Raw genomic sequence first — 14,208 nt, forward strand, 5'->3', positions numbered from 1 at the left:
CTGTACTCTTCCCTCGGAGCCATCCTCCTCCCTGCTCAAGTTCTGATGGGGGCTGGGTCTCTAGGTCAGTGGGTCACTGAGCAGCACCTCCCTCCTCAGCTCTGGGCCTCTGTGTTCCTATCAGTAAAATAAGAGGCTCGATGACAAAGTGGCCTCTGAGGGTCCTTCTAGCCCTGAATTCCAGGACTCATGTCGACCCTGTGGCTGAAGTGGCGATGTACCCATCTGTTGAAGGTTCCAGAAGCCCTTCAGAGGTGGAGGACTTGGACCTTTCTTGAATCCTAAAGCCAGAGGATTGGGTTCTACCTGGCAGGAACAGAAGAGGGTACTTCTAACAGTAAAAGCTACGCCAGCTGAACTTGAAGTGTCAAGATGTGTGTTCCTTGCCATCTGTGGTGGAAGAAGAGAGAGGAGCCAGGAGTACTTGGGACTTCCCACAGCTAGCCTGTAGGTACAGGGTGGTCCAGCACCTGTTTCAATCTCCCCTACCCCTCTAGGAGAGATAAAGAGCAGTGGGTAGATGTGACAAAGTGCAACCCCTAAAATTGCTGGGGTCTGGGTGGCCCTATCTCTAGCCATGCTCCCCCCAGGAACTTGGCTGACCCTACCTGCAACATAGTCCTTTATTTATTACAGATAAGAAGGGATAAAGCAGCATACAATACCCCCTCAAAATCGCTCTTTCGTAGTTGAGAGTATCTCTTCCTTCAGTTATGCCCTGGCCCAAAGAGAAGGCGAAGGCTGTGTCCCCCTGAGATGAGAATGCCAGCCAGATCTCTGCCCTCTCACTTCACATGCTGGGGTATCAGAGGTGGGCGACGGGACTGGAGAACCATAGTGGTTTAGAGACTTGGCCGTCCTCCCTTCAAAAGAGTCTGCAGCTCCCTCCTGACAAAGAATGGACTTAAAAATGACAAAAACTCCCTGCAGAAGGCAGCCACAGTCTCTGGCGTCAAGTATTTCTTCCTTGTTACTGGCCCCTCCTTCCCTGGAGCCCCTCAGGTGGAAGTTTCGGCCTGTCCTGTAGTAACCCTTACAATTCCCTTTACCCTCAGGACAGGATCTTAGTGGAATGGGGCGAGGACTTCCCTGGGGGCGACTGGAGGGAGCAGAGCAGTACTGTGTATTCCAGGATAGCAAGGTGTCCCTGCAGCTGCCCGGTGTCAGGCAGCCATGTGGGGTGGCTGACAGGACAGTCAAGTGGCCCATCCTAGCCTGAAGGTCTGAAGCTGGCGGCTGGAGGGCGCAGGGACTTAGAGCCACCAGGAGACAACTGCAGAGAAGAGAAGCCTGGCTCCTAAAGGAGCTCCGGGGAGGGTAGAGTTGGGGGTGATTGGGTTGGGAGTCTAAGTCATCTTCCCTCACCTGCAGTCATCTACATCCCCTCAAATGGGCACACAGCGTGAACAGAAACTCCCAGCACTGGGCCTGTTCAGCTCCTGCTGCATGAAGACTCAGGGAACAGCAGCTGGGGGAGGGGTGGAGTTCGGGTCCAACCCTGCCCAGACCTCCCGTGTCCGATTTCTCTGTGTCAGCTGTGTGGCTCAGCTGTCCACTTCCCTCCAGCCCTGTCATTTCAGCTCTGACACCAAGGCAAGAGGCTAGGAGGTCTACAAATAACCGTCTGAGTGGCTGGTGTGAGTACGGACGGCACTGGGGGGGCGTAGCCCCCAAGGAAGAGGAACCAGTCCTCCCCCAGCACCACCGTCAAGGCCCCAGGGGCTCCCTCTGCCCTCCACAGCCTGACTTTAGGGAACCCCAAACGTAAGTTGCCTCTTGCTCCCCTTTCCCGCTCCAGGATTGTTCTCCCCAACGTCCCCAAGCGTAGTCTATTCAGCTGTGTCCTCTCGTGTGTAAGTAGTGGGGTTTTTAGGAGTGGCATTACTCTACTGCAGGATGAGTTGGGATTGGAGGTGGGGGTGGGGTCGAGGGAACAGAGTAGTAGGGAAGGAAAGGCTCATATTACTCTGAAAACTTAAAATAGCAGGCCTGAGGCAGGCTGGGACAGAAGTAGGCAGCGGGCCCCCAGGAGTCGAGAAAGAGGGGAGAAGCAGTGTCTCTAGCCCATCCCTCCCTGTGGGCTCGCAGGGATGCACAGCAAACCTGCAGGGAGGGTGTGTAGAGGCACAGGACACTGCTGGACTGAGCAGGCTGCCCGTCAGAGTGGAAGGATGGATGGGAGGATGGGACTGGCTGGGAGGTTCTGACGTCTGCTGAGTTTCTTCTGGACCTCCATGGAATCTTGCTGCTCATAGCCCTACCAAAGGGTCTCTGCCAGATTTTTCCTAAAGCCTCCCTTTCAAAGACCACCCTACCCCCAATGAGACAAGAATGAAAAGACAAGAAGAGGCTGGCGCCGCGGCTCACTAGGCTAATCCTCCACCTTGCGGTGCCAGCACACCGGGTTCTAATCCCGGTCGGGGCGCCGGATTCTGTCCCGGTTGCCCCTCTTCCAGGCCAGCTCTCTGCTGTGGCCTGGGAGTGCAGTGGAGGATGGCCCAAGTGCTTGGGCCCTGCACCCGCATGGGAGACCAGGAGAAGCACCTGGCTCCTGGCTTCGGATCAGCGCGGCGCAGTGTGCCAGCCGCAGCGTGCTGGCCGCGGCGGCCATTGGAGGGTGAACAAATGGCAAAAGGAAGACCTTTCTCCCTGTCTTTTTCTCACTGTCCACTCTGCCTGTCAAAAAAAACCAAAAACAAACAAAAAAAAAAGACAAGACAAGAAGAAAGTTAGTCAGGGATTAGATTTCCTATGGAGTCCAACCTCTTGCAGGATGACAGAAAAGGAGGTGCCGGAGTCCCCCAAGCCCTCTCCAGCAGAGGCTGGGCAAAGTGGGGTGAGTCTGGGGCACTGACTGCTGTGTTGGGGGAACTGGGAAGCCATTGCTGGCCAGAAGGAAAGTGCTTGATTGGTCTCTGTTGTTAGATGGCTAGCCAGCACCTGCTGCTCCCCTGACCCCACCCACCCCACCCCTGGCTGCATTCCTTGCCCCAGACAAGAACAATGTGGCTAGCTGTAGCCTTAGCTACTCCAGGAGGCCTTAACATTGGGTTTCCTTCACTCCCTCCCTCAGCTGCAGCGGCTGAAGCAGTTATTCAGGAAGGGGTCTTCAGAGACAAAGGAGATGGAGCTTCCTCCAGAACCCCAGGCCAATGGGGAGGCGGTGGGAGCTGGGGGTGGGCCCATCTACTACATCTATGAGGAAGAGGAGGAAGAAGAGGAGGAGGAGGAGGAGCCACCCCCAGAGCCTCCTAAGCTTGTCAACGATAAGCCCCACAAATTCAAAGATCATTTCTTCAAGAAGCCAAAGTTCTGTGATGTCTGTGCCCGGATGATTGTGCGTGAGTCATGAAGGGAAGCAGAGAGAGTGAGGGCGGGGGCAGGGAGTACGGGAGAGGGTTTAGGAGAGTGATATTGGTAGCAGGCGGCCGGTGGCAAGATTTGACTTGGGAGATAGCTGTTAAGAGATTCAGAGTATAGAGTCCCAGACCAAAAAGGGAGCGGAAACTCTGCTGCAAAGGAGAAGGGCAAGCCGGGGTCTTACACAGATGTTCTCCCCTCCCCCAAGTCAACAACAAATTTGGGCTTCGCTGTAAGAACTGCAAAACCAACATCCATGAACATTGTCAGCCGTACGTGGAGATGCAGAGATGCTTCGGCAAGATTGTGAGTAGGCTCTGGGGAGCAAGAAAGGAGAAGTGGGGGACTCGCTAGCTGTGCCCTTGCTGCTCCCCCTCAAGTCATCCCTTTCTTCTCCCTGCTTCTTCTTAGCCCTTCTCTTGCTCTGAGAAGGGGCGAGCACTCATGGGAGAGATGGGTTTTGGACCCTGCACTGCTGCCTCTAATACTTCCTCCCATCCCATCCTACAGCCCCCTGGTTTCCGCCGGGCCTATAGCTCCCCACTCTACAGCAACCAGCAGTACGCTTGTGTCAAAGATCTCTGTAAGTGCCCCATATGGGACCTGAGGGAATGGGGCAAACCTCAGAGATGGCTGCATACCACCTCTAGCTTTGGAAGCCACAGTGTGAAACAAGAGCATTCTATTTCCCATGACTCTCCCTCATCCTAATACAAAGGCTCTTCAAAAAGTTTGTGAAAAATGCTTGTCAGGAAAAAACTGTGGATTTTGAATATTTTTTGCGCCAAAGTAATTTTTTTAATTGATTTTTTTTTTTTTTTTTTTTTTAAGGCAGAGACAGAGAGCTCCCATCCGTTGGTTCACTCTCCCAAATACCCACAATGGCTAGGGCGGGCTGAGTCCAGAGCTAGTAACTCAATTCAGGTCTCCTATGTGGAGATGCTTGAGCTGTCACTGCTGCCTCCCAGGCTCTGCGTTAGCAGGAAGCTGAGTCAGGAGCCGGAGTGGTTCTCAAACCCAGGCACTCCGATGTGGGATGCAGGCATTGCAACTGTAAGGCTAACCATCCGCTTCCTAAACCTTTTAATTTTACCTTTTCATGAATGTTTTTAGTACCCTCATAAGGACTATTACAAAAGTAATAAGTACTTTTATAGCCATCTCGGTTGCAGCATTAATATTGTCCTGTTTGAGACAATCTTGAGAAAAATAAGATTTGCCTGGAGGGGGTCAGCGCTGTGGCTCAGTGGGTTAAGCCTTTGCCTACAGTGCCAGCATCCCATATGGGCACCGGTTCAAGTCCCAGCTGCTCCACTTCCACTCCAGCTCCCTGCTAATGGCCTGGGAATACAATGGAAGATGGGCCAAGTGCTTGGCCCCTGTACCCACATGGGAGACCTGGAGGAAGCTCCTGGCTCCTGGCTTCAGATTGCGGCCATTTGGGGAGTGAACTAGCAGATGGAAGTTCTGTCTCTCCCTCTCTCTGTAACTCTGCCTCTCAAACAAATAAATAACTCTTTTTTTAAAGAAAAAAAAATTGGCTAGAGCTATCTACAGCTAACAAGAGATAGAGCCAAGACTAAAAATTGCATCTGCGAGTTTCAAAACCTGCGCTGTTCAGATGCAAAACTGTTTCTGAGCAAGAGCAAAGATTCTAGACTGTCCTCACGCTTCGCACAGAGTTATCCCAGACTCAGCCAGATCTGGAGCTGTGGGCAGCCTGGGCAGGTGCATGATTTGGCAATCCTTAGAAGTGTATTCCTTGACAATTCTCTCAGCATTTATTTGGAGAAGAGGCTGAACTTTGCGAGGAGCATGGGTGAAAATGAAGAATCTGCTGGTCACAGCACTGCAGCTTACACATGCCACTCGGCAGGGAGAACCCATCAGTTAAGGGAGCACTCTCCTTAGGAGAACGGGGACTCCAAGCATGCCCCAGCTCCAGAGAAACTTGCCGCCATGTTTCCTCCAGCGTCACGTAATGCTCTGCCTGGAAGGAGCCTGGCAGATGTCTTTCCATCTCGGGCCACTTCCAGTGCTATTTGTAGCAACCTCCACGGATGGGTGACCTCATTACCACGCAGATGGCCACTCCCTGACCCTCCCCTCAAACACTGCCTTCCCCAAGGGTGTCTATTCATGCCCACTTCTTTCCTCCACGAGAGGTGTCTCTTCCCTCCAAACCTCTACCTCCCCAGTAGTGTCGTCTTTCTCCTCCAATTCCACCAGCTGCCGCCAATCGAAATGACCCAGTGTTTGAAACCCTGCGCACGGGGGTGATCATGGCAAACAAGGAACGGAAGAAGGGACAAGCCGACAAGAAAAATGTGAGCACTCTTTTGGGAAACTGACCAAAGCTGGGGATCTCTGTTGCACAGAACCCAACAGACAAGTTTTTGCATGCACTTTTAAGTTTTCTGGACCTGCTGCAACTCACCAGGTTGAGAACTCCTGCCGTAGAGTGTTGGCTCAACTCCTTTCTGAAACTGTCAGACTAACCACCCGAAGGCTAGATCCCGGGCCGCTGGCGGAAGTGGGTGACAGAGGCAAGAGCTGTGCTTTCAGGTTTGAGGGAGAGAATGGGTCATGCCATGCGATCAGAGTGTTCTAGAGCCATGCAGGGGTCCCTGAGGGTCATCTGGTCTGACTCATTCATCTTCCAGATGATGAAACTGAGGCACAAAGCCACAGGCCAAGAGTGACCTCAGTCCCTTTTCTACTAGGGTTAGTAGGTTAGTAACACCACCCACTCGCGCTTCATTCAGCAAGGAGTTTATCAGTGTCCTTTGACGGAGGGCCTTCAGAAAGTTCATGGAAATGCATATTATGAAAAACTATGTGTGGAGAGGCACACCTGTGTCTTCCTGGACACCAGGTTAGACTAAGGTGGACGGTGGTTCCACTTAGATGGATTTCTGTGGCCGTGGCCAGGATCCGGGTGCTGGTTCTCCTGCTCCTCACGACATGATGTGGTCCGTGGCCCTTGCCTGTGGACGTTCTCACTGATGCAAACGAAAATGTCAGTGGTGTATTCATCAGTTTGTGGGGCAGCGAGGAGGGAAACCTATGTGCTGAATGATACTTTAACACAGAGACTAAAAGAAAGGGCCAGAACTAATCATTTGAAATTTCATAAGGAAAAATGTACATATCTGCCCTTAGATTTAAAAAAAAAAATCTGTGTAAAATCTGAACTACACCTGTGGCTGCAGACTGGTTGACAGGGAGTTGGGCACACGTGGGGATCTCTTGGATGAGAACGAGGGTTCCTCAGGCGCCAGGAGTGTGATTCGGCTGCTCCCAGAAAGGCCAGCACACTCTCGGCGTCTGCTCTCAGAGGGGCCGCTCGTGTTTCTCTCCCATCCGGTGTACTTGTAGGCACAGACAGAAGGTGAAGGACCTGGAATCTGGATCCCAGGAGTTACTTGAAGGGACTGAGAGCGATTAGTGAAGAAAAGCCAAGAAGGACTTACAGCTGTCCCCAGACACTGAAAGGGGCCGTGTTTGCTCCACAGGCAGTACGGGACCAATCCAGCTAGAAATTGCAGGCAGACTGATTGAGGCTTACTACAGGGAACTGCCTTGAAATTGCTCGTGGTTACTCTGTAAGGTAGTGAGCTCCCTGCCATTAACTGCATCCAAGCACAGCTCAGCATGGGCGTCCCGCCCACCAGGAAGCCTTCGAAGTCAGCGGCTGGCCTGGCTGTTTCTCCCAAGGCTGCGGCCCTGAGATCCTATCATTTGGAAGTGCTCAGGCCTTCCTAGAGAGCCAGCGCAGGCTCTGGGTTCCCAAGCCGACCTCCCCCTAACTCTGGTGCCCCCTCCAGCCTCTAGCAGCCATGATGGAGGAGGAGCCAGAGTCCGCCAGACCAGAGGAAGGCAAGCCCCAGGATGGTGAGTGTCCCGGGGGTCTCAGCTGCCGCCCAGGGGTGGAGATAAGAGAGAGGGTTGCCCTCCAGAGCCAGACACAGTCTGTCTGTGTCCCCCCCCCCCCCCCAGGAAACCCTGAAGGGGATAAGAAGGCTGAGAAGAAGACGCCTGATGACAAAGTGAGACTCCTTCCTCGTGGCGAGGGTCCCAGGCCTCTCCCCAGCCCAGGCCCCACAGCGCTCACAGCTCAGCGGCGGCTCAGCTGACCCCTTGGTTCCCATCACCCTCGGCCTGCCCTTTCCCTCGCCACGGGCACACGCCCAAAGCCATCAATCAACTCCTCTCAGTTCAGGGCCCTGGAAGAGGGTTGCAATGCGGTGTGTCTGGAGAGTGTCCCCGCCTTGGGCTTCTACCCCTCCATGCGGGGTGCAGGAGCCCTGACACTCCCCACCCCCTTCACTCCCAGCACAAGCAGCCTGGCTTCCAGCAGTCTCATTATTTCGTGGCTCTCTATCGGTTCAAAGCCCTGGAGAAGGACGACCTGGACTTCCCGTGAGCGGCCTGGGGTTGGCGGGGAGTGGGGAGACAGGAGGGGCGCTCTAGGCTTCCTGTGGAAGTGGGGCGCGGGGACTCGGAGCCTGGAGCCTCCTGAGCTTAGACCTGGGGCCCAGCCAGGAACCTGCTACTGAGTGAGGGTCCTAAATCTCACAGCCCCGCCTTCCTCTCCCAGGCCAGGAGAGAAGATCACAGTCATTGATGACTCCAACGAAGAGTGGTGGCGGGTAAGGGAAGTGATGGACGAGGGTGGGACACGGGTTGCGTCCAGAATCTGAGATGGAGAGGTTGATTGTTCCTGTCTTCCCTAGGGGAAAATCGGCGAGAAAGTCGGGTTTTTCCCTCCAAACTTCATCATTCGGGTCCGGGCTGGAGAGCGCGTGCACCGCGTAACAAGATCCTTCGTGGGGAACCGTGAGATAGGGCAGATCACCCTCAAGAAGGACCAGGTAGCCCTGGAGCCCCAACCGGTCCCGGGCCCGGATGCTCCTCCACCAATGGGCTCCTTGGCCATCCGAGCCCACGGAGGAGTAGCAGGAGCCTCTGTTGCCCCAGGCTCCCCTGCTCTGCCCTTCATTCTGCTTCCTGATCCTTTAATCTTGTAGATCGTGGTGCAGAAAGGAGACGAAACCGGCGGCTACGTCAAGGTCTACACCGGCCGCAAGGTGGGGCTGTTCCCCACTGACTTCCTGGAGGAGATCTAGGCGTGCGGGCGCCTGCAGGCGGGAGACCCCCGTGCTCCACTCTGGGCTGGCCCGGTGGAGGCTGGGGAGAAAAGGGGCAAAAGCAACTGGACTGCTGGGTGGGGGAGGTGGGGGGAGGTCCGCCGGGGCGGGGGCGGGGGCGGGGGCGGGGGCGGGGGGCTTCCGCGAAGGGACTGGTTCCTGCTCCCTTCCCCGGCCGAGGGCTCCAATACCTGGTGCCCTCGCGCCCAGCCGGCGGGAGCCGGACCAAGAACGCATCGCCACTAGGAGGGGCCGGGGGAGGGGGGGATGGAACTGTCGAATGTTGCGGATTTATTAAAGTTTTGACAAAAGTTAGAAAAGTTTGTTCTTTAACTGCGGAGGGCTGGAGGATCCTCCCCAGCTTTCCCGCTCCACTACCATCCGGCAAGCGAGAGATCTTGGCTGAGCCTGCGGGAGGGAGGGAAGGCAACCGCGTCCGCCAGGAGAAACCTCTGTGGCCTGTGAGCAGGCGAGCCGGCCCGGAGTCACCGCCCCTGCGCCCCTGCGCCCCTGCGCCCCTGCGTCCTTGCGGCCAGCGCCTACCGCCCATCACCGTAGGCCCCTCCGGTCTTGGTCGTTTAGCCGCCGGCAGCTCCCCTTGCATTTCGGAACCTGGCTCAGTGCCCAGCTAGGCCGCCAGGGGGCGATGCAAGATCTCGGTTGGAGAGCGAGGGATGGGGAGGGGGTAAGGGTGGGTAAGGGGAGAGAACCAGAGACACCGAGCCGGAGACCCTAGGCCTGGGAGGGGGTGGGGAGCGTGCCGTCTCTATGGCAACACTTCCTGAAGTCCTCTGGGAACCGAGCTAGCGAGGCCGGGGGGTCTAACCCCTCCCGCGCGGCCCCTGCCCCAGCCCTTTCCGACAGGTACGGAGGAGAGGACGCGGGGCCGACAGCTAACGGGCTCTCGCCGAGACCCCCCCTGCGGCGCGCTGTATGCAAATATTATTATTTGCATATGCAAATATGCAAATGTGCCGGCCCCGGTCAGGGCGGCAGGTGGCGAGGAGCGGGAAGGTGTGGGGAAAGGAGCAGAAGGAGACGTGGAGTTTGGGGACCTGGGAGCGGACCAGTGAGAGGCAGCCTGGGGTGGTCGCTGGAGTGGGGCAGGCGGAGGGTCTTGAGCTTGATGGTGGGTGGGGGAGGGTCGGCTTGGCCAGCCAGGCGCTTCTCTTCTTGTCTGCCCGTTGTCTGCCACGACTGAGGTTGGCACCGCCTAGCAAGGTTGGCAGCAGGAGCCCGGGCACCATCTGCTGCTGGCGGGGCTGGTGGGGGGGATAGGGCAGAGGCTCAGCTGGGCTGGGGAAGAGGAGGGCCTGGGACGAGGGCACCCCCTCCTTCCAGAAGGCTGAGGTGCGATGGGGGTGGGGAAGCGCACAGGAAGGCTCGCTGCAGAACCGGGTCCACTTTCCCGGTTCCCTTTGCCCTTGACTGTCCCAGACGCCTCGGGCAGGGGCCAGCGGCTGGGTCATAACGGAAGACTCGGGCAGCCCCCCCCCCCAACCTCCCTTCACGATTGGTGTGGAATAGGAGCAGATCACAGGTGCACACACATTCCTCCTGGGGACCCGCCCACCACGAGTGTGTGCAGGGACGGAGGGCAGGGTTAAGGCCTATTCATCAAGCAGTCTGAGGGACGCAACACCCCAGCCCCCCAAGATCTTTGAGCAGGGCCCCCCACGACGCTGAAGCAAAACCAATTTACTGGCTCATTGGGCGGTGAGGCTGGTGTGGGGGTGCGGAGGAGCAGGGAGAGCGGCTGTTCTCCCCCTACACTCGGGGGGCGCCCCCCTCCCTCGCCTCACCGAGCCGGCAGCTGTCCCTAATTAGAGCGGTGGTTTAATTGGATTTATCAGCAGTTAATAGGAAATTAAGCAAAGGGCCCGAGAGAAGAGGGGCGGGAGGAGCGCAGAGATGGGCTGGCAAAGAGCTGGAGGGAGGGGTGCTGGGGTGCCAGAGGTGGGGACACGAGGCCCAGGGAGATGAGTCCCAGGGTCACACCTTCCCTCAATACTCTGCCGCCAGTTGAGCCGTGCCCCACAGACCTGAGAGCACATCCCGAGAGAGGGCGACAAGGCAAGACCCTCTTGGAGCCCCCAGCGCCCCCAGCTCCCACAGGCACCCGCCTAGGTGATGGATGACGCTGCCACCCGCCGCAAAGGTCATAAGTCTGGGCCGAGGAGCCGACTGAATTGAAAACAGATCGGAGGTAGGGCCAGGGGTTCCAGGGCCCAGGACACAACTCCCACCTCACCCCTCTCCCACTCCACGTTCGGTAAGAATGTTTAACAATCACACAAAAAATTAGAGTACCCTTTGGAGTGGGAAGATTGGGCAGCACTGGGGAGTTGCTGGGTACTCAGTACCCTCTATTCAACCCCTGCTGGGAAGCTGTGTTGGAGATCCGGGGATTCTCCCAGTGCAGCTACCAATGCTCCCCCCCTTGCATCCCTCCCCCAACGGCTCGGGGCTCGGGTTGGGGTCGGCCGTGCCCGCAGGGGCTGCCCGTGGTCCGCACCACCCGCCCCGCACACAGGGAGGAAGCTTGCAGCAGCCCAGCGGGGGCGCACAGGCCTCCGAGTGCGCAGCCCCAGGCGCCTCCTGTCACCGCGGCCTCATTACACAGCTCGGCTAAGGCAGGCTAACAAGGCCTGCTCCGGGAACCGTGGCGACCTCTCGGCCACATTCCCTCCCAGCCGGGGCATCATGGCTGCTCCCGCATAAACGTGCATGCCAGCCTCTGAGTGGGTCCGGGTGGTTGGGTGCTCTCTGTGCCTCTGTACCTCTGTATCCCCTGTGTGTGATAGGTGTGTTTGTGTGTGTTAGGCGTGGCTGAGACCCACGTATACGCCCGTGTCTGTGCCCTGGGGGCGTGTGTCTGTGTGGGACTCGTCCACTCCCACTCCGCCCTCCCCCATGGTTTCCGGCTCAGCCCCAGGGTGTCTGGGTGCCCGTAAGTGCTTGGGGGGTGTGGACGTGTCTGTGTGCCCCTCACGCCGGCGTGCGCCCCGACGCGCGAGCCGGTATATCCCTGTGTCAGGTGTGAAAATCGGGAAGAGCCACCGGTGAGTGTGTGTTGCTCTGGGCGTCTCCGCCTGCAGGTGTGTGTCTCGGTGACAGTGCGTGGGCGTGTGCCTGGGTGTGAGCCGCGCGGCGGCGAGTCTCCAAATGACAGTGTGACGCACGCGTGTGTGCGCGCGCGCCTGGGTGAGTCTCCCGCCCCCGCTGCTTCCTCTCCCTATTTCTATTCCTCTCTCCTCTCCCGGCCGGCTCGGCTCCGCCGTCCGCATCATCTCCATCCATTATTGAAGAAACAGCCGCGTCCGCTCCAATCACATCAACCCCCCACCCCCTCCCCGTTCCGCTCGCCCCGCGGCCCCTCTGGGTGCTGGGGAGGGGGAAAGCCAAGGCGCGGCGGGGACGCCACGCGGCAGCGGGCTCTTGACCCCGTGCCCCGAGCTGGGCCAGGCGCCGGGACGCCAGGGTCCCCGGCGGAGAGCGCTTTGCATAAACAGATGGCGTGAGCGTCTTTGTCTCGCTCGCTTGGCCGCGCGGCTCCCGACTCCGCTTCTGTCTGGCTGATGCAATCACGACCGTCTCAGAGCCTCGGGACCAGGCGCCCTTAATAGTGGCAGAGGGGGTCAGGGACCCCAGGGCTCCCGAGCAGCTGCTGGGCCCTGTGTCTCTCCTCCAGCCGCCCCCTCCCCGCCCCACAGCTGCAGCTGGAAGAAGGAGGCCGTGCAGAGGTGATGGGCATGTGGAGGTGACCGGGAGGGGGACCCCAAGCAGTGCCCAGCGGTGTCCCCGGGCTGTCCTGTTGGACTGCTGCAGCCCCTCGGGGCGCCAGCAGAAGACTAGGAATGGAGGGGAGGGGGTGGCGAGCAGAGAGACAGAGACAGAAATCGGTGTTGGTAAAGAGCCACGGCGGGCGCCGAGGAGAGAGGTAGAGGAAAAGAGAGACACAGAGAAACAGATGCTGGTGGAGAGCGCAGCAGAAGAGAGACAGACAGATAGACAAAGCCAGGACGGTGGGCACCGGAGAGGCGGACATACCCAGAGCCAGAGCCAAACAGAGACAACGGGACACACGGCCTGCAGATGAGGCGGGAAGAAGGCCAGCCAGATGGCAGGGCAGGTCTGCTCACAGGGTAGAGAGCAGTCTTGGGAGCCCCAGGCATGTGAGGCCGCCCGGCCCCTGGGAGAGGACCAGCCTGATGCCCGGAAAGCTCCCGTGTCCTCGATCCGCCCTTTGTGCCCACCTCACACCACAAGAGTGGAGGCTGCGGCGCCCGCTGTCTCAGCAGCGGGATTATCCGGAGTGCCCGGCTGGGCGTGGACTCGTACCCTCCAGGGTTGGTTTTACCTGCACCAGCGTGGGGAGTGCAGGGCAGAGGCCTCCCGAAAGGGGGCGCCCGAGGCCTCGCCCCCAACAAGTTGGGAGCCGCTCGGCCTCCAGGGGGCGCCCGCACCCACGGACCCGGCTACTCGGGGGCCACGCGGAGCCCAGCTGCGTTTGACCTGCTGCCCCAACAGTGCATGGATTAGCATCCTGGTGTGGTTTAGCGTTTCACAGTCGGGTCCCGACGGGACCCCTGGCCGCGCCTAATCCGCGCCTAATGAGTCCTGCCATCCCTCAGGGAACGGGGGAGAAAGGGGATCTGGAACCCAAAGAGTTCTGCTTCAACTCGGCCCCCAGAGACCATGGACGGCAAGCAAAGATAGGAGGCCGGGTAGAGATGGGCTCACAGCCCCCGGGACCTGAGGCCGGCGAAGGGTCGGGGCGTCGCGGACGCGGGGAGCAGAAGCAATCATGTCACAGTGCAGCCGGGAGAGTGGGGGGTGGGGGGCCAGGTTCAAGGCCAGAGAGCCGGCGGTGGCTCTAAGAAAGGAGCTGGACCGAGGGCCCCGGGCTCACCAGGCCCGGGTCCCCGGACCTCAAGAGAAGAGCCCGGCGTCGCTGCCAGCGCCCTGCTGCCCAGCTGTGCCACAGATGCCAGATGTGCAGCCCAGATGTGCGGCCGCTCGGGCGGAGCCCGCAGCCTGGAGGGCTGGGGGTGCGGGCGCACGGGGAGGGCTCGGCGCCGCACGGCTCTGACACCCGTCAGCCCCCGCCCCCGCCCCGCACACGCGTCGCAGCTAGTCTCTGTCTCTTTGTTCTCGCAGTGTCTCTGACACTTTATCTCATTATCCACCGGAGGGAGGCGGAGAGCCCGGGACCCCGCAGCCTAATTACAGCTGCGCTTGGCAGCGCAGGGGGCGGGGGAGGGATCAGCGCGGGAAAGGGAGGGGGCTCCCCTCCCCGCACCCCGAGGGGCCCAGCGGCGGGGGCACGGGACGGGCTCTGGAGGGGAGATTTGGGGAGGTCGCCGGAGGTTAGTGAGGGAGTGCGGAGGGGCAGTTAGGGCTCGGCTCCTGAGTCCCCAAGACCCCAACTCCCCAGACAGGGGGCGGGTGTGCAGGTCCCCCATCCCCCCACCCCCGGCAACGCAGCCTACACCTGGGTTGGCTGAGAAGCGCCAGTCTGTGTCTTGTTCTTCCTCCCTCAACACCTTCTCCGTCTTTCCCCCCACCCGGTTCTATTCCTTGCCAGGCCACAGCCCAGAGGCACAGGCTGGTTTCCGTGGGCGGGCCTCCTGCACCCCTACCCCAGGTAGCTAGCAGGGTCAGCTTGGTCCCTCAAGCCCCCACCGTGCCACAACTG

At 58.9% G+C, this 14,208-nt stretch overlaps 1 protein-coding gene across 1 annotated transcript; it reads left to right on the forward strand.

The window, feature by feature from the left end:
* The first annotated feature begins 364 nt into the window (after positions 1 to 364).
* STAC3 (SH3 and cysteine rich domain 3) lies at positions 365 to 8,571 on the forward strand. The gene is made up of 13 exons (XM_062202099.1): positions 365 to 447; positions 1,567 to 1,764; positions 2,773 to 2,836; positions 3,074 to 3,341; positions 3,569 to 3,666; positions 3,871 to 3,943; positions 5,590 to 5,687; positions 7,188 to 7,254; positions 7,360 to 7,409; positions 7,697 to 7,782; positions 7,961 to 8,012; positions 8,097 to 8,234; positions 8,391 to 8,571. The coding sequence occupies exons 3-13, from the start codon at positions 2,774 to 2,776 to the stop codon at positions 8,487 to 8,489; spliced, it is 1,092 nt and encodes a 363-aa protein (XP_062058083.1). The 5' UTR covers positions 365 to 447; positions 1,567 to 1,764; position 2,773; the 3' UTR covers positions 8,490 to 8,571.
* Positions 8,572 to 14,208: the final 5,637 nt, after the last annotated feature.

Source organism: Lepus europaeus, chromosome 10 (genome assembly GCF_033115175.1).
Source record: "Lepus europaeus isolate LE1 chromosome 10, mLepTim1.pri, whole genome shotgun sequence".
Classification (NCBI taxonomy): Eukaryota; Metazoa; Chordata; class Mammalia; order Lagomorpha; family Leporidae; genus Lepus; species Lepus europaeus.

What these genes read in the sequence shown, in the direction of transcription:
- STAC3 (XM_062202099.1), top strand. Translation starts at nt 2,774, where the DNA reads ATGACAGAAAAGGAGGTGCCGGAGTCCCCCAAGCCCTCTCCAGCAGAG. An exon ending in CGCTTGTGTCAAAGATCTCT is followed by an intron (nt 3,944 to 5,589) that starts GTAAGTGCCCCA and finishes CAATTCCACCAG; the next exon opens with CTGCCGCCAATCGAAATGAC. An exon ending in GGAAGGCAAGCCCCAGGATG is followed by an intron (nt 7,255 to 7,359) that starts GTGAGTGTCCCG and finishes CCCCCCCCCCAG; the next exon opens with GAAACCCTGAAGGGGATAAG.